This window comes from Vicugna pacos, chromosome 4, assembly GCF_048564905.1.
Source record: "Vicugna pacos chromosome 4, VicPac4, whole genome shotgun sequence".
In the NCBI taxonomy this organism is placed as follows: Eukaryota; Metazoa; Chordata; class Mammalia; order Artiodactyla; family Camelidae; genus Vicugna; species Vicugna pacos.
In genome coordinates this window covers 75,682,146-75,699,396 of record NC_132990.1, presented here as the reverse complement: position 1 = coordinate 75,699,396, position 17,251 = coordinate 75,682,146, and the positions used below count along the sequence as shown (strand labels likewise).

Sequence of the window (17,251 nt, the reverse complement as noted above, 5' to 3'; positions counted from 1 at the left end):
TGAGTGCGCCCGGAGACCCACCCCGTACTTGTCTCCACCAGCTTCCTCTCGACATTAGAAAGCACTTTGAGGGGCTGGGTCTTAGGGGTTTGTCTTGAGAGCATTTAGCTTTATCAAGAAAGGAAACTGGGGGTAATGGGGACAGTTTTAAGGCCTTGCAATAGTTTCTACACAAGCCCCTAGTGAAAATATAAAAGATACACGTGGAGCATTTTAGAGAGCCTTCAGATCATCTGGCGCAAAGGTTCCTTTTACAGATGAGGAGACTGAGATGCAGAGTCAGAGGGACTGGGCCAAGCTTCTGCTATTTGTTGGCGATGGAACCCGACATGAAACCCCATCTCTGCCATAGACGGTGTCTGGCTCTGTGCCCAGGGCTCCTGCTTCCAGCCCCCGTCACCCCAGCACTCCCCTGCCCTGGCCACACTCTGGGTCTCAGGACCTGCATGTGCTCTGTAGCCTTCTTAACGCCAAGTCCTCTTCCACCCTCCAGCCAGTCTGAGCTCCCCCTGACAGATCGAGAGATGGAGATTCTAAACAAGACGACTGGCATGTCGCAGTCAACTGAGGGGCTCCCGGACTCTACGGATGAGGAGGTTGCGCCCCCCAAGCCCCCCTTACCTGGCATTCGGGTGGTGGATAATAGGTAATTTTCTATTTTTCTAGCACCCTTCTCTATTTATGTCATAATTTGATGAATGGATGAGTATAAAGAGCCAAAAATAAGACTGTGCCGTTAGGGTCAGAACTCGCTCTATTCACCTTGGCAGTTGGACCTTCCTCGGGAGGGGCATCTCCAGATGTCAGGAGCCCGGCTCCTGCACCCTCCCCTGCCGCACACCCCGAGAACTCCCAGCCACCTGCCTTTTAGCCTTAGCCAAGCAACACTGGTACCATTTGTTACAGAAAGAAAAGCAAGGATTTTCAGAAACTAGTTTTTGGCATCAGTGGTTTTTGTTTTGGCAGACGGGGAGTGGGACGAGAGTTGAAAGTGTAAAAAGTCGGTGTGAAGTGTCTAGTGAAAAAATCCCACATTCTGTACCCTAATACCAGTTTAGACAATTTTTGTTTGGGTTGTCTGGTTTGATAGGGTTTCTCGGTCTGTTCCAGCCCTCCACCAGCATTGCCACCGAAGAAAAGACAGTCGGCTCCATCCCCTACCCGAGTGGCCGTCGTGGCCCCCATGAGTCGAGCCACCAGTGGCTCCAGTTTGCCTGTTGGAATTAATAGGCAGGTAATGTACCCCCACCTGGAAAGGCAGAGGGAGGCTTTGGGTTTGGGAGTGTGGTTCCTGAAGCTGAAAGAAACCCAGTGGTCTGCAGTCCCTGGTGTTGGTCACTGAGAGCCCTCTTGGGGACGTCCAGGTTTCCTTAGTGGTCCTTCTCTCCACGGGATGCAGTAGAAGCTCCCGGGGGGGGGGGAGGCTGGAGCCAAGGGGCATCTCCTGAGGATGTGTGTACCCACCCCGGGCCCTCCCTGGTCGCACCCCGAGCACTTGCAGAGGCCTCTTTCTCGGAAGTCACAGAAGTGGTGTTTCATTGCCTACAGCAGAGCGCCTTTCCAATCCGTCCCTGAGCCTGCCAGGATTTCTTCTCCTTCTCTAAGTAAAATACCAATGCCCTCCCCTCGTCTCTGCCACCGTTTCCCAGCAGTGACTTGGTTTGTTCTCATTTTCTACACGAGGACTTTGATGTGGACTGTTACGCACAGAGACGACTGTCGGGAGGCAGCCACTCGTACGGCGGCGAGTCGCCCCGCCTGTCCCCCTGCAGCAGCATAGGCAAGCTCAGCAAGTCGGATGAGCAGCTGTCCTCCCTGGACAGGGACAGTGGGCAGTGCTCCCGGAACACAAGCTGTGAAACACTAGGTGAGCCGCGGGCATCTTCGTCACCACTCCTGTCCCAGCGCTGCTCAGTGGCTTCTTTGGGGTTGTGCAGCGATGCCGGTCCCTGCTCTGTTGACCTTGGCCAAGTCATTCAGAATCTGAGCCTCAGGTTCCTCATCTGCAGAATGAGGGTCCCAGTATCTGTCTCTCAAGGGGGTTGGGAGTTTAAATGAAGTAACACCGTGAAACCACATAGGAGATACTTAAATGGTAGCTGCTTTACAGTTAATCCGTCAGCGTGTCATCTGAGTCCCTTTGCCAAGATTAAGAGCCATCTGCGCTCAGAGCTGTAGCTGAAGGCGGAGAGCCCCTGGCGACCCTTGGCAGAGGGCGAAGGCACACGAGCAGCACGCACTCACCTCGTCGTTGGGGGCCACGTGGGGGCCTGAAAGGCAGTCTGGCGGGAGGCTTACGGAGGATTAAACTGTTTGTGTCCCCGAACTAGATAGTTCACTTCTGAAAGTTTATCTTAAGAACATAATCAGAGATTTGTAGCAAGATTTCTATCCAGAGACGTTAATCTCAGCATTGTTAGGAGGGATGATAAACTTAGAACAGTCTCGCTACTCAGTGGACGGAAATCAGACGACTTACAACACATCCATTTGGTGACATAACGTGTAGCTGTATTGAAAGTCAGTTTATGATCATTGATCCGTGGACAAACCCCAAAACCACTTACTCACTTAATATTTTCCCAGTAGGGTTTAAAAAAAATCCTGGGGGGGAAAAAGACTTTTAAGGAAATACATCCATTTGTAAGCAGAGATTATCATTAGAATACGGAATTGTGGGTGATTTTTACTTTCTTGGTAGGGTTTTGGTTCTTTTTAAACCGCTTTTCTATGGTGGCCATGCATTTTTCTTTCTTTTTTTTTTAATAAGTAAGCAACTCAAAAAATACAGGAAGGTGCAAAGGATAGGAGAGGAAACCGTCACATTCCCATCTGGTTTGCTTTTTTAAGTAGGGAGAAAAGTTAAGAACATGTCTGGGTGAGATGGGAGACGTGTTTTTGTCACTGTCGAGTGAACAGGACTGGGTCAAGGGAGAAGGGTGGGGTCTTTCCTTCTGGTGGGGGCTTACAGCTCACGGTGTGCTTCTCCTGTTGTAAATGCAGACCACTACGATCCTGACTACGAATTCCTTCAGCAAGACCTCTCTAACGCAGACCAGATACCCCAGCAAGTGGCCTGTAACCTCAGCCCGCTGCCAGAGTCCTTGGGGGAGTCTGGGTCTCCGTTTCTTGGCCATCCTTTCCAGTTGCCGCTGGGCAGCTGTCCCCAGCCGGAGGGGCCCTTGGCCCCAGGGCAGCAGACAGACATGCCGCCTGCCCTCCCCGAGAAGAAGCGCAGGAGTGCGGCCTCCCAGACCGCGGACAGCTCCGGCTGCAGGGCGTCGTACGAGCGGCACCCCTCCCAGTACGACAACATCTCAGAGGACGACCTGCAGAACCCGGCCTCGGTCCCGCCCGTCCCCTTCACGCCTTTTGCTGCTGTTCTTCCCTTTCAGCAAGGAGGTTCCTCGGCCTCTGTCGAATTTGTGGGTGATTTCAGTGTTCGCGAATCAACAGGTGACCCAGAAAAACCACCTCCTCTACCAGAGAAGAAAAACAAACACAGTAAGCTTCTGTGGAGCTGTTGTTGGGAAGCGCGCGCTGTGACCTAAAGTGGTGTTACGTTTTATTGAAACGTTAGGTCAGAATCAAACCAGCCCCTTAGTTTCATAGGCAGTAGGACTGCAGGTACAGGGACTCTCCCAGGAGCCTTGTCTTGTCAGTGCCGGTGCCGTTTCTGAAGCCTGGCAGGCTGCGTGCTCCGCGTGGCCTCCGCGGACCTCAGGCCTGGGCCCCACGGAGCCCAGGTGTTTGGCCTCTTGTAGGTGGCAGTCAGTTGACCTGGCCTGAACACATGGTGACAAAGGGGAACGAGTGTCCCACAGCATTCAGGACGGCACTCCAGCGACATCTGGGTAAAGCAGAACAGATGTTTGAATTTAAGTAGCACCCACAGGGATTCTCTGAGGAGCCCTGAAAGTATGCGGGGCCGCTTAGGGGGAACCCTGGCACCAGTTTGTCTTCTGTTTGCAGACACCAGAATGTCACATGATGACCTAGAATCTGGGATTGCCTGGTTGGAGTTGCTGAGGACACTTCTTGGGCCAGATATTCTAATAGATGATGTTATTAGGGACCAAGGGTAGAGCTGAAATTTCGGGTTTTTGTGTTTTGAATATTTCCCAAGTGTAAACTTGCCGTCCAGCTCCTGAGCGGACCCCGCTGGAGCTTGCTTTTCCGTTAGCTCCCCTCCTGCTCCGCTCTGCCCGTCTCTGCCCTGCCCCCTCCCCACTTGACTAGCACAGGGCCACTTCCTCTTTGTCGGGCAGACTGGCTGTCACTGTTTTGATACGTGGGTGGCCACAGCAGCCCACAGCCCCCGGATTCCCTGGCCTCAGTAGAAACATCCAGCAGGTAAAACTTCAGTGAGCTGGAAATTGAGACTTCATTCCAAATTCCCAAATGAGAGCATCTGATTGGCCCTGCCGAGAGCGGGCTGCTCTCCTGGGGGGAGACCGGGCTGCGTCAGTGCAGCAGCGACTGCCCACTGGGCGGGCCGTGGAAGGAGGCAGCCACCGAGGGTGTAACACGCTCCCCAGCTCCTCACGGGGCGTCGCCCGGCTTGTGTAATGGCCTCAGTGGTGTGGTCCCCCAGCTGGAGGGGGAGCTGGCTCTGTAGGGCTTATGATGTCATTCCCATCGGTCACGGTTCATTCACCAGAAACCAGGCCACTGGTGACACCAGGAACATTTCCGCTGCTCCCCTCTCTCCCCTCTCTCTGTGTGGGTAAATGTCGAAAGAGCTGTGGGCCTTTCCCCTCCACCCGCCTGGCCTTGACTGGAGCGGCATGCTCCTGTGGGCTCACACCCATCCGTGTCCTTTCCTAGGAATCCTCGGAACCCAGGTGAAGGGCAGCTCACATCCTTGCAAACTGCACCAGATGTGTGGTGCTGCCTGGCTGCGGAGCCGGGAGCCCACCCACAGGTGTGGGGCGGCAGAGCCGAGAAGGAGGAGGGGAGGTAGCCATTGCTTCCTTTTGAGCATCCCCAAGTCTCCAGTGGCTGAAAATATTTCCTGCTAATAAAGGCCCCATTTTTAGGCTCTGTCTCATCCCTCAGTGTCTGTTGTACTTGTGCCTGCAAACCTTTAAAATCTCAGAGTTTCTGGTGTGGCACCCTGGGCCAAGCCTTACAGGCTCTGTCATATCTCGTGCTTTGCAACCTCCCGGCTGGCCAGGTGTCCTTAGCCCCACATCTTAGGTGAAGGAGTTGGAGCTCAGAGGAACCCAGCCTTTGCCCCCGGTCAACGAGCAGGTGGGTGGCAGACCACTGCTTCAGAGCCAGCCCGTGTTTTCCCTGCACGGCTCACTGCCCCCAGTGAGGAGGAAGGCCTCCACCCTCCTTCCTGGAGCCCGTGCAGGTTTCAGTCCTGACTCTTATGCAGCGGGTAGTCTGTTCTGTGCCCTAGACTTGAGGCTCCTGAGGCGTGGTCCTGGTCTCAGGTCTGCTCCTTGCTTCCCTTGGGGACCCTTGGAGGGCTCCAATCTGCAACCCCTTGGAAAACTCACAAAGTCGCTTTGAGGGAAAGAAGGAGATAGTCATCATCCTTAGATTTGCCTGACACTGGACAGAGCTCAGACGTGCAGTCCCGTGTCATAGAATGTCCTCAGCCTCTGGGTCACTCTTACGTCCTGAGGGCCCCAGCCCCGTGAGCCCCTCGTGCCAGACGAGCTTCCTGATCACTGCCCACAGCCCCGGCTGCTAGGCCTCCCCGGTGGCGCCACGTGCTCTAGCCTGAGCTCTTGTGCTGGGCTGCCTTTGAAAGGGGCTGGTCCTTCCTGTTTCTGGATGGTCGCAAACATCATTGCTGTTTCTCTGTGCTTGGTTAGCAGCTCTCTACAAGGGCTTCAGCATCAAGGAGTTCAAGGAACTCCTGCCAAGATCACAGTTGTACTTTGAAGCTTTCCATTTTGTCAGTTAGAGGTGGTTGTGTTCTGGCTTTTTAGGGAGAAGTTGGTAGGCCTTTGGGATCACCTTCCCAGGTTTGCATCTTCCTCTGGAACCCGGTGGTGTTGGTTGTAGATGGGGCTCAGACCACAGCCCACAGGGAGTCAGGAGTAAAGTGTACACTGGTGTCCTGAGGGCTTCATGCCTGCCTCGGGAGCCAGAGACCGCGTCTGCGAGGATGAGGTCACCGACACTGACACCAGGCGGCTGAGCTCTTTGTTCTCTGGCTTCTCGCCTCTCGGCCGGCGAGGTCCCTGCCATTGTCTGTGCCAGGGTCTGTGGGTGACCCCACACAGTGCCGGCAGCTCCGCTATGAGGCAGCAGCTCAGCAGCAGGCGGCAGCAGGGGCAGGGCTGGGGCTTCTGAACGGGCTCTTAGTGGGGAGAGGGTCCACACATTTGGCTCAGAGCATGTCCTTTCTCACCGCTGTCCCTCTACCAAGGATGCTCTGTGCGACCTCTCCACTGGACGGGGAGCACTGAGTTCAGTAACGTATGCTTTGCGTGCCCAGTGGGTGCTGTACAAGACCCACGCCAGGGGCTGCAGCCTGGTGTGGCAAGTCAGTGAGCAGGAACAGATGCTGAGGGATGTTCTGTAAACATCCGTGGACCCCTCCTGTGTGTCCAGCAGCCAGCAGGACAGACAAGGTCTCTGTCCACCTGGACCTTCAGCTCTTGAGTGAGAGGCAGTGAATCCTCTTGCATTTGCTTTGAAAATATTTCCTGAACCAAACCACTCTCACCACCTCCACCTGACCCTGACCTTTCACCTGAACAACCATAGATGCCCTCAGAATTACCTTCTAAAGACAGAGCAGCTCCAGGCACAGCCCAGAGGGGCCCTTTCTGTGGGCTCTGCCAGTTCAGCATCAGGCTCGCTTCCTGCCCCGTTCCCCCAACCCCACGTAACCTCCCAGATCACCACCTTGCCTCTTCTGCCCTCCCCTTGCCCGCTGTGCTCTGCCCACCGCAGCCTCGGTGTGGGAGACTCCCACCGTCCTCATCCAAATTCTAGAGAAGTGCCCCCATCTCCACCCCACTTCACTCTCCTGCACGGCACATGTGTACTCCCTCGATCTGTTTTTTGTCTCCCTGGGGAGGGTGTGGGCACCACATGGGCAAAAGATTCGTTTTGCTGGCCCCTGGGTAGTCCCGGCACCTGGGTCAGCGCCTGACACGTAGTAGGTGCTCAGTAAAAGCTGGATGAATGAGGAACACCAGCTAGCTCTTGACACGCCATAGGAAGGGCTCAGAAGGAAACAAGCAAGGGGCGAGGTGGCCGCGGTGAAGGTCGCAGTTAATCTGAGCTTGATTCACGAGGGCTGGAGAGTCGGGCTCAGCGAGATTTGGGGGGAGGGCAGGGGCGGCGCACCGCACCGTGTGGGCAGAGTCCCTGAGGATGTTCCAGGAATGGAGCGGGCCGCTGGGCCAGCCAGAGCAGTGGGAAGTGGCGCTGGGACCAACCAGCCCAGCCCTGTGCAGAGGCCATGTCCCCCATCCCGAGGGAGCAGCTGGAATGCCCCGAGGGTGTCTCCATGGGGGAGTGAAGTGCCTGACCTGCTTTTATAAAATAGACTTTGTTGTTTAGAGTGGGTCTAGGTTCATAGCCACGTTGAGGGGAAAGTACAGGGAGTTCCCACATGCCTTGCCCCCACTGTCACTGTCTCCCCCTGAGTTTGTCATAGTTGTGAACCTGCATGGACAGGCCGACATCACCCAGAGCCCAGTTGCCATGGTTTTGACATGTGTGTCCACGTGGCAGTGTCGCGCAGAATCATCTCCCCCGGAGCCTGGTCTCCGTGGGGCCCACCCTGGCGGCCACGCGGGGGTGGGGGTGGGGTGGGGGGGAGGACCGCCCCACCCAGCGCCCGCCCTGTGTCCCCACAGTGCTGGCCTACATGCAGCTGCTGGAGGACTACTCAGAGCCGCAGCCCTCCGTCTTCTACCAGACGCCGCAGAAGGAGCACGTCTACCAGCAGAAGAACAAGCTCCTGATGGAGGTGTACGGCTTCAACGACTCCTTCAGTGCCGGCGACGCCCCGCAGGAGCTCGCCCCGCCCCCCGCCCTGCCCCCCAAGCAGCGGCAGCTGGTAAGCGGCCCCTCCGGACTGTCCCTCTGTGGACCACTCCATGACCAGAGTTTCCCGTCCTGACGGGTCTCTAGGCACCGGGCTGATCCTCGGGCAGGTCGAAGCCTCCCTCCTTCCCGGCGGCCGGGCCCTGGCGGGTGCTGTCGCTCACTGCTGACCAGCCCGTGAGCAGCCTGTCTCCTGCTCTACCATCTCCCCGTTTGGGGGCGTGGCCCCCTTCTTTCCCAGAGCAGCCCAGGCAGCTGGGACTGGCCTATGCTCGGAATGTTTGCTTTCTCTGTCGACAGTCTTTTTTTCTTTCTTCTTTGGCTCCAATATAGACCTCCCAGAAAGGAGGGACTCAATCAGTGCACAGGGCATGGTCTGTGTCCAGCCATCTGTGGACTTGATTTACATAATGGGCCTAACTCTGCAGTGACTTTCACCCCACCCTGGCCGGGGACGGCCCAGTGAAAACCAGCTCTATTGAGCCAGGATGGCTTGAAACAGAACTGCTTTGTGTCCCAGCCTCAGCGCACCCTTCCTCCTTGAAAAACACCTCCTGTGTAAGGGGTCCCTGTAGGTGGCAGAGCCCAAGTCGGACGGGCAGTCCATGAGACTCATGGGCCAGGCAGGAAGGCACGTCCGGTGTGCCTCTCAACCCTTTTCTCTTTGCTACCAGTTTACTAACCAGGCAGACAGTGGTCAGGTTTTAGAATCCAAGGGCCCCATCCAGCCATGTCCTCCAGGAAGAGTGCACCCCAGAAGAGGATTCTCAACTGTATCAGAGCTGCATGTGCTGCTCTGCTCACATCCTGGCCAGTCTGGCAGTGCTTTAACCAGAGAGGGCCCGTGTGGCTAGCTGGGCCGTCTGTTACCCACTGTGGGTGGACCTGAGGTACTGCCCTGACTTTCCTGGGCGGTAGCTGCCAACCAGAGAATGAGGGTCCTGGGGTTGCTCCTCAAGGCCACCTGGGACTCAGCAGTCCTAGGACTGGGGCCTCGAGCCCATGCCTGGCCCCAGGAGTTCCCCAGCCTTCTACATTCAGTGGGCTCTGGGGCTGGCCAGGCAGAACCACAGCCAGCCTCTCGGGAGACAGTCTGTCTGGTAGAGGAAAGGCCAAGCTCGGATCTGGGAGTCCTGGGTCCCCATCCTGACACTGACCAGCTTTGTCTTACCAGTGCACTCAGGGTCTCAGTTCTTCACCTGCCCTGCTCACCCCACAAACACCTGAATATGCCCAAATATGAATCTGAGTGGTTCTGAGAAGATTTCAAAAAGGAATCTTCACTACAAAAATAGAAATGCCTGCCCCAGGGACCTCTGACCTAAAATGTGGCTAAACAGCTAGGCCAGTTTTGTTGAGATTTGAAATATTCTCAGCTCCTCCCACCAGAGTGCGCAGGTGCCCATTGCCTGGCATTGGCATCTTCTCTGTACCGTGGAGCCCATGGGCTTCAGAGCATTTGTGGGGAGATCCCTAATGAGCACCCCTGGAGTCACAGCCCACGTCAGACAGCTCTTTGGGCCACTTCACCTCACTGCAGGTGGCCAGGAGGGGAGCTCTAGGGAGAGGCCTGCCAGGGAGCCCCGGGAGGTGGGCAGACACACGTTGAACACCTCCCTGTGGGAGCACTGGAGCTTTGGTAAGCTGCTACAGGGTCTTCACCATGACCCCTATAAACTGAGGCTGCAGAAGCTGGAGAGATGGAATCAAAGCCCACTGCTTAGAAGTGGAAGATTTGGGGACCAAGCCCCGCTCTGACGGGCGCTCAGGCATACCACGTGACTCGCCCAGTGCCAGCTGCTCCGCACGCCCTCCCAAAGGCAGGTACAGGAAGTGGTGCCCCATTTTACAGACAGAAGTGGGCGTGATAATTACTCACATATTGGCCCACGGACACTGTGGTACGGCTCGAATGCTCCACGTGTAACAGCCCTACAGTGTTAGCACATCTTACAGAGGAAAACTTGAGGCGCAGAGAGCTCTGAGTGCTGCCCAAGGCCAAACAGGGCATGGGTGGCAGTGCTCAGGTTCATCCCCGGCGGCCCAGCTCCAGTCTGCACTCTGCTGAAGCAGGAGGGCCGCACAGTTACTCCCCGCAGAGGAGGAATGGAGGCCCTAAGCCAGCGGAAGAGCTGGGGCTCAGACCCAGGCCGCACGGCTCCCAGCCCAGTTGGCCCTCCTCCACCTTGCCCCGCGGCCAGTGGACACAGAAGTGAAGGGGGCACCCGCTCATCCAGGGAGCCTTCAGGAGGCATCTGTACTCCCCGGACTGGGCCGAGAAACCTTCCCTCTCCAGGATGTCCCAGCAGAATTAGGCAGCAGTCTGTTCAGCCTTTCTGTGTACGCGCCTGACTTCTCTGCTTTTCTCCCTCCTTCCCTGCCTTCTCTCTCGTTCTTCTGTCCAGCAGGCCTCCTATGCTGCTTCTTCCTTCTCCTCTGTCTCCTACTGTGTCCAGCAAACTAAAGTGGCCTTCACCCCCGAAGACGGCAGTGCCGCTCAGGGCATCAGTGTGTCCGTCTCTAACTCCTTTCTCAGCCGGCACGGCAACTTACCTGTGCCCTCGGTGAGTCGCCCCTGCTGCTCTTTACTTGGAAACAGGTGAACACGATCTTTCATTTGTAGCCTGTGCCGCTGCCTGTGACCGACTCTGTCGCCCTGCAGATCCCTGCACTAAAAGGGGAGGGTGTGTATGGTTGGCGCTCTGCAGCCCAAAGTCCTGTGTGAGCTGATGGGGGAGTGTTGGGTAGGATGGGGAAATATCAGTAGCCACACTTGGACTGTCATTACTCAGGCATGAACTGGCAGTGATATTCTGGCCCTTTAATTCTGTTCTCCCACTGGGCCTTGGGTCAACCCTGTCAGTGTTCTGGGTTTAAAAGAAGTATTCCTCACATAGGAGGGACATGACAGAGTCTGAGTTGAGAGCTGTGTCCATTAGCTTTTGCTGTGTAACAGACCACCGCAAGACTGTGGCTTGAAACAACAGTGACCGTTGGTCATTGCTTAGGACACAGACTGGTAGCGTGTCTGTGCGCATCGGGGCCAGGCATGCCTAACCTGGGCTAGACTCACTAACATCTCTGGACCCCAGCAGGGACAGTTGGGCTGATGTCTCTGACCCATGTGACCCGTCAGCCCCTAGCAGGCTGGCCTGGGCTTGGGCAGGGCTCCAAGGGAATGAATAGAAACTTGCAAGGTGTCTTAAGGCCTAGGCTCAGAGCTGTCACTGTCACTTCCATGGCATTCCCTTGGTGAAACACAAGGCCAGCCCACGCTGGGGAATGGTCTCTGCCTCAGCTCTGTGGGAGCTGCTGTTAAATGGCTGCACGGGGCGGGGGTGCAGGAGGAGGAGCGGGTACGGACGCTCCTGGGAACACGCTGCTGCTGACACTTAGGGGTGCAGCCCCTTAGGAGGCACAGTGATGGTCTGTTGTCTTCTGCTGGGATCTGTGTCTGTCCAAGAGCCTAACAGCCCCGTTTCCCATGTAACCGATTCAGATGGAACTCCGGGCAGCAGCGGAAGGACCTTTGGGAAGGAGCCGCATTTGCGTTCCACTTAGAATCGATCTGTCCTTAGGTCCTTCACTTACCCTCCTCAGGCCTCAATTTCTGTCCTTTGGGATCAAATTTGTCCTTGCCTCTTATTTTGTGAGTGGGAGGATCAAGTAAAATCTTAGGAAACTGCCAGGCACATGCTAAGCTTAGAAAGTTTATTACTACTCTTGCTCTTAGAGTTCTGGATTCTAGTCTTGGTTCTGTTGACTGTACGTGAGAGCTTGGGCAAAGGGCTTAACCTACCTGGACTTCCCTTTCCCCTCTGTACGTGATGAAGTTGACCTGTGACTGTTGGAGACCTCCCAAGCCCGGGTTCCCAGTGCGGTCTTGCCTGGTTTCCATATTCGGGAGCCGTCCAGCACCCGGGTCAGGATGGTCCTGCTCCTAGTGAAGACCTTGGGATGCGTTCTTCCCTCCAGTGCCAGGGCCTGACTTTCTGGAGCCCTCACCAACCGTCTGTGCCGTAGAAAGGCTCAGCACAACCCCTGCCCCCGCCCGCCCCCGCCCTGCCCTGGTGCACAGACGCCCTCTGTTTCCTCAGCAGGCACCTCTGGCAGGCTCCTTTCACAAATCCTACAAAACTTGGCCTTTAGACAATCCTAGCTCTTGACTGGATTTTTTTCCCCTCTATGAACAGAAAGTGTGAGTTTTCCTAAGAGTGTCTACAATATCCCTTTTGAGCAGTTTGGGGTAGAAGACTATCAATGAACTGGACTGTTTACTGTAGAATTAAAGAGAATTTGAGGGCACTTTAATTAGTTTGAGTATGAGTGCGTCATAGTTCTCACCCCTGGCACACAGGCACCTCACTGCAGAAATGCTGCATTCTCAGCAGCAGGCCCGCAAGGGGACCAAGGGGAGTGAACTCATAAAGGTGCCTTATTTCATTAAAAGGAAGGTCCCCTAGGCCTCAAGAGCCGTTAGGAATGGCCTCACTGTGTGGAACACTCGACATCTGCCCACCGCCCACCTCCACCCCAGCTCCTGTCCCTCAGCATCAGTGCATCCCCACTGCCGTCGCCTCCCCAGCTCCCTTCTCTAGCTTGCATTTTCTCTCACTCTGAACCCTAGTGGTGCGAATCTTGAAAGTTTGGAGCTGGATCCGTGTTCCCTTTACCCTTGAGCATGGTATCATTGAGACTCTCAGGAACCATCAGTGTCGCCATTGCCCTTCAGGTGTCACAATGTATCAGAAAAATCACCCTCCTCCATCCCCAGGCTCTTTTCTAGTACCTCCTTCCTTTACTCGCTGCAAATAATGGATATTTACTATCACCAAGAGATCTATCCCGATGCTAGAAATCTGTTGAAATATTTTCCTTACCACCTGGGCTTCCAGAATGATTCTGGAGACTCGTAGATCCCCACACGCCTGACACACGGCAGTGGGTGTTAATTCAGGCCTGCCGGGCCAGAGCCCTCAGCTCCCCATCCCAGTGATTTCTGCAGATGCTTCCGCCATCCACCGAGTCGCCCGGGCAAGACTGAGGCTTCATCTTGTCTTTCCGGGCCCCCTGCCGTTTACACGTGGCACCCGCGCACCCAGTCACCAAGCCCTGCAGTGCATCTGTGGCCCCAGCCTGTGCCGGGCCTTCTCTCCACCCCCGTCACTGCTCCCAGCACGGCTGCTGTGGCCTCTTTCCCGGTCTCGGCCTTGCTGCCCCCACAGCCAGTTACCGCCCTTCCCCTCAGAGCACTACAGTGAGACCGAAATGTCACCTCGTCACTGCAGAGCCAGGTCCAGCACGTCCCCCAGCCTTCCGAGGCCCCGCCCCGTCACTGCCACACACATGTGCTTCTCTCTCCTGCCCCATCCCTTCCCCATCACATCTTCTCCTTGCTCTGTGGACCTGAGCAGGCCACCCCGACTCCATTTCCTCTTCTGTCAGTGAGGACACGAGACTGTCATAAGGATTAAAGGGAAGACAGGAGTAAAGCACATGGTGAGTGCGAGGCGCACGAGCAGCGCTGAGCAGACAGGGAGGGGCACCAGCACGTCACCACGCTGGGAGGTGTTTCTTTGTTTCGTCACGTGCAGGCTCTTCCTCTCTGAGGGCAGGGACTGGGCCTTTTCTGTGCTTGCAGGCTTGGTACAGAGGTCAGGACTGAGCCAGCAAGCAGCAGGTGCTCTGTGACGCTGAACTGACTGGGGGGGTCTTGGTTCCCCCAGAAGCAGTGCGCAGTGACCTGGGAGGCCCCGGCCCTGTCCCTCTGCCCTGCCGTCCCATCCGTCTCAGCCTGCTTCCCGACACGTCATCAGAACAGTGTGATGCTGACACGACACCTCTCCGTTCCCTGAGTCAGATGCACTGATCCCAGGCTCTGGCTGAAGGCTGTTTCTTCCTCATTTTCCATCTCTGCTGACGCAGGAGGCTCTGGCTGCCTGGCCCAAGAGTTTCACGGCAGTTCCTGTTTGCTGAGCCCCTGAAATACGGTTTCGCTTCTCTGGGATGTTCGCCCTGTGCTTTTCCGTCCTTCCTAAAAGACCCAGCCAGCACTGCCCTGAAGTGTGAAGTCCAAATTCACTGCCACTCTGAGCCTAGACACAGTGCTGTGAAAGGAGGTGCAGGCAGACCAGCACCCCTTCTGGATTTCTGACACCCTCAGGGAAGGGGCTCGGAGCTGGCCTTCATTAAGGCCCCAGCCTGGGGGAGATGGTTCCACCTGAGCCGGGAGCAAGCCTGCCTTTCCTACTGTGGACAGCACAGACCGTGCAAGGAGGCAGGACTGGTCCTAGCCCAGTGGCAGGACCAGGGCTGGGGGTCCTTGCCTCGGGGGCTCGCAGAAGTAGCCGCTCTGACTCAGCTGTTTCCGCCCCTCCCTCCTGAAGACGTGCTACCTCTTTGTGGGTGATGCTCACAGCACTGTGGGCGGTCTGCACCCTCAGAGTAACTTCAGACACGGGAGCTTCACTGTGGCCCCTTGCTGATGTGTGTGTCTGACTCCGTCCACTACAGACCAGCTGGTCAGGTGCCAGAGGACCTCCGGCCCCTGTGAAGGTCATGTGTGACAGCACCGTGGGGTGCTGTCCACACATTGACAGTTGCCTTCACTTTCATGTTTTCAGGGTGCTTGTCAACCTGTCATGGGCCCTTCCTGACTGCTCTGTGATGAGATGTTTATCCCCATCCTAGAGATGGAGGAACCAGAATAGAGACGCTGAACCATTTGCTCAGTTTTAAGTTCAAGCTAAGGTTAGAGTCCAGATCCCCGTTGTGAAAAATACGGTGTTAGGGTGACATTTGTGAATTGATTAATTGCCAGGAAACACTGAGACCTAGTAAGCTTGGCAAAGAGCAGAGTTGGAGCCTGGGCGGGGTGCGGAGAGCAGGCTTTGTCCCTCTTGTCCTCGCACTTTACAGAGCGAGCTGTAGGCTCTAACAGGGCGCTGGGGATAAGGGTAAATCAGAGCCCTGTCCTGCTGGTTAAATCCCAGCTGAGTGAAAACGGTGGTCATGTTCCTAAACAACTTTCCACAGAGAGTTGAGTTATTAAGGTGGATGTTAGTGAGTATACAGAGCTTCCTGCAATGTATTGAAGGTGCTTCAGGAGTCTGATTAGCCAGGAAACGACTGGGCAAAAATTCAGTGTTTTCAAGGAAGCTCTTGCGATTCAGCTTCAGTCACGCAAGAAGAAACAGTAAATTTCTGCTTTCACCTGTCCTAAAGTTCTCCTGAGAAAAAAACTTCTCTGTTGTAAAATTACAAGTTAGAATTTGGAAATGGATTTTTAAAATAGGCTCTACGAAGACGTTTATTCAAAGAGAGGAGACTTTTTGGATCCAACATGACACTGCTGTTTCCTTCCTTGCGTGAGCTGAACGCAAGGAAGTTCACAGAAGAGAACCAACGGCGGTGTCTCCTTGGCGTCTAGCGGAGAAATCTCGAATGCAGACGCCTCAGAGTCTGCCACCTGACTCCGGAAACTCGTGTTTCAGTGTTAACTAAGATGTAGTCGTTACAAATTAACACAAGCGCATCAAAGAAGAAGTTCCCTCTGGGCCTAAGATAGACCCAAAGGATGGCATTCATCAACATGTAGTAAGATGGGCGCAGGACAGAGAGAGGAGGCACAGCCAGCGGTCTTCCATCCAGTTTGCCACATGGAGTGACCAAGTCCTTCCTGGTGGTGACCTAGGAGTCATCGTGTCCCATCCCTCTAAGAACCAGATCAAATAGGGTTCTTTCCAGGAGAACTAACTGAGGCCCCACATTGTGTCGATGCTCACAGGCCCTGGTCCAAGGAGGCGTGTTCTGAGCCCAGGACTGGCGCTGGGCTGTGCTTCCCAGGGGCTCTCCGTAGGGAAGGAAGCCCAAGCCGCTCTAGAACAGCAGCTTCCCTTGAGCGTGTTTTTTCACCATTGATGGATAAAAATTTAAGCCCCCAAACCAACTGTCCAGTAGCTTATCTGTTTTGCAAAGTAGCTTCCAAGAACACTGAAGTCATAAGCCTTGCTGGGGCCTGGAGTATACGGTAATGACTGATCTCCGGCCACGCCTGTGCTTCCAGGACGCTTCCCTGCGGCTGTAAGTCCATTCGCTCAGATGAGCGCATTTCCCTGTGATTGTGGAGCTGAAACTTCCCTAAAGCTCAGAACCCAGGTCAGTGTGGAGTGGCCATTCCAGTCAGGGTCCCTCAGCCTGTGGCTCCAGCCCTTTGCCACCGGCCCGCGGACTGCCTCCTCTGGCGCCCCTGGTCTGTTAATCAAAGGAATTCAGTGCAATGTCTGCTATACTGAACAATCAGGATTTTCCATGTGAAGGTCTGCTTTCCTGCTTTCTTGCCAACACAGCTCAGGGCCGGTCCCTGGTCATTTTTCATGCCAGGATATAGTGGGAAGGAAGTGTCGCTGAGAGCTGGGGCCTAGCCAGCTTCTGGTGGCTTGCTTTCTTAGTGTGTGAATGGCCCCACATCAAGTCAGCCTCCCTCGTTGTTTATACCCAGAAGACTCTTGGTGGTTTTTTCAGTGTATGTTTTCAAAAAAAGCAGTTGCTGGTTCCTTTGTCTCTCGTGTGGGCAGATCTTTGCTCTGCACCCGTGGCTTGTATATTAGGCCTCAGCGAACTGCCTTTTTGCATACTGGTCACCACAGAGCACTCCACTAAGGAGAGCTCTGAGCAGAGTTAGGCTGGACCCTGTGGGATTGCGTGCTTAGGGCGTGACACATGCCCAGAACACTCAGTGAGTGTGAGATGGGCCTTCCTGACCCCATTTCTCATGAGCTGAGCCATGTGTCACCCGGTACCTGGCTTGCCGTTCCAGCCTGTTGCTTCATCTTTGTAATAAGTCTCAAAGCAGCACTTCCTGCAGATTAAATGAAGTGACTGATGTAAAATCCTTGGTGCCTCCTCTGACCAGCGGAAAACATGCAGTGAGAGTAGCTGTCTTCATCATCACCGTGAGATGGTCTTTAGTGGCTGGGAAACTTCCTCCCCAGAAACTTGCGCTCGCATTCCTAGGTCTTCTGCAGAAATCTGCAGCCTCCAGACAGGCAGTCCCTGGTGTTATAAAATCCTCAGCCCAAATAGTCTTATTCTGGCTATAAATAAAAATTCCTGCCGCAGAGTGCAGCCGCGCTCTGTCAGAAGCAAAGCCGGGCACCAGCCAGATCCTAAAATAAACTCTGGGCGGTGGTGAAGTAGCGTTTCTGTTCAGTGGCCAGCCTGCTTTTCT

The 17,251-nt window shown here is 55.2% G+C and overlaps 1 protein-coding gene across 5 annotated transcripts in view; it reads left to right on the top strand.

Moving 5' to 3' along the window:
* RAPGEF1 (Rap guanine nucleotide exchange factor 1) overlaps positions 1–17,251 on the top strand; it is a 128,113-nt gene that overhangs the window by 86,059 nt on the left and 24,803 nt on the right. For 3 of the 5 annotated variants that reach the window (XM_072960340.1, XM_072960339.1, XM_072960338.1), the window contains 5 exons: positions 494–646; positions 1,111–1,234; positions 1,684–1,867; positions 3,004–3,504; positions 7,833–8,035. In XM_072960340.1, the coding sequence (XP_072816441.1) occupies positions 494–646; positions 1,111–1,234; positions 1,684–1,867; positions 3,004–3,504; positions 7,833–8,035 (1,165 nt within the window). Of the gene's footprint in view, positions 1–493; positions 647–1,110; positions 1,235–1,683; positions 1,868–3,003; positions 3,505–7,832; positions 8,036–10,427; positions 10,587–17,251 lie in introns of all 5 variants that reach the window. The other 2 variants (XM_072960337.1, XM_072960336.1) reach the window with 2 other exon arrangements.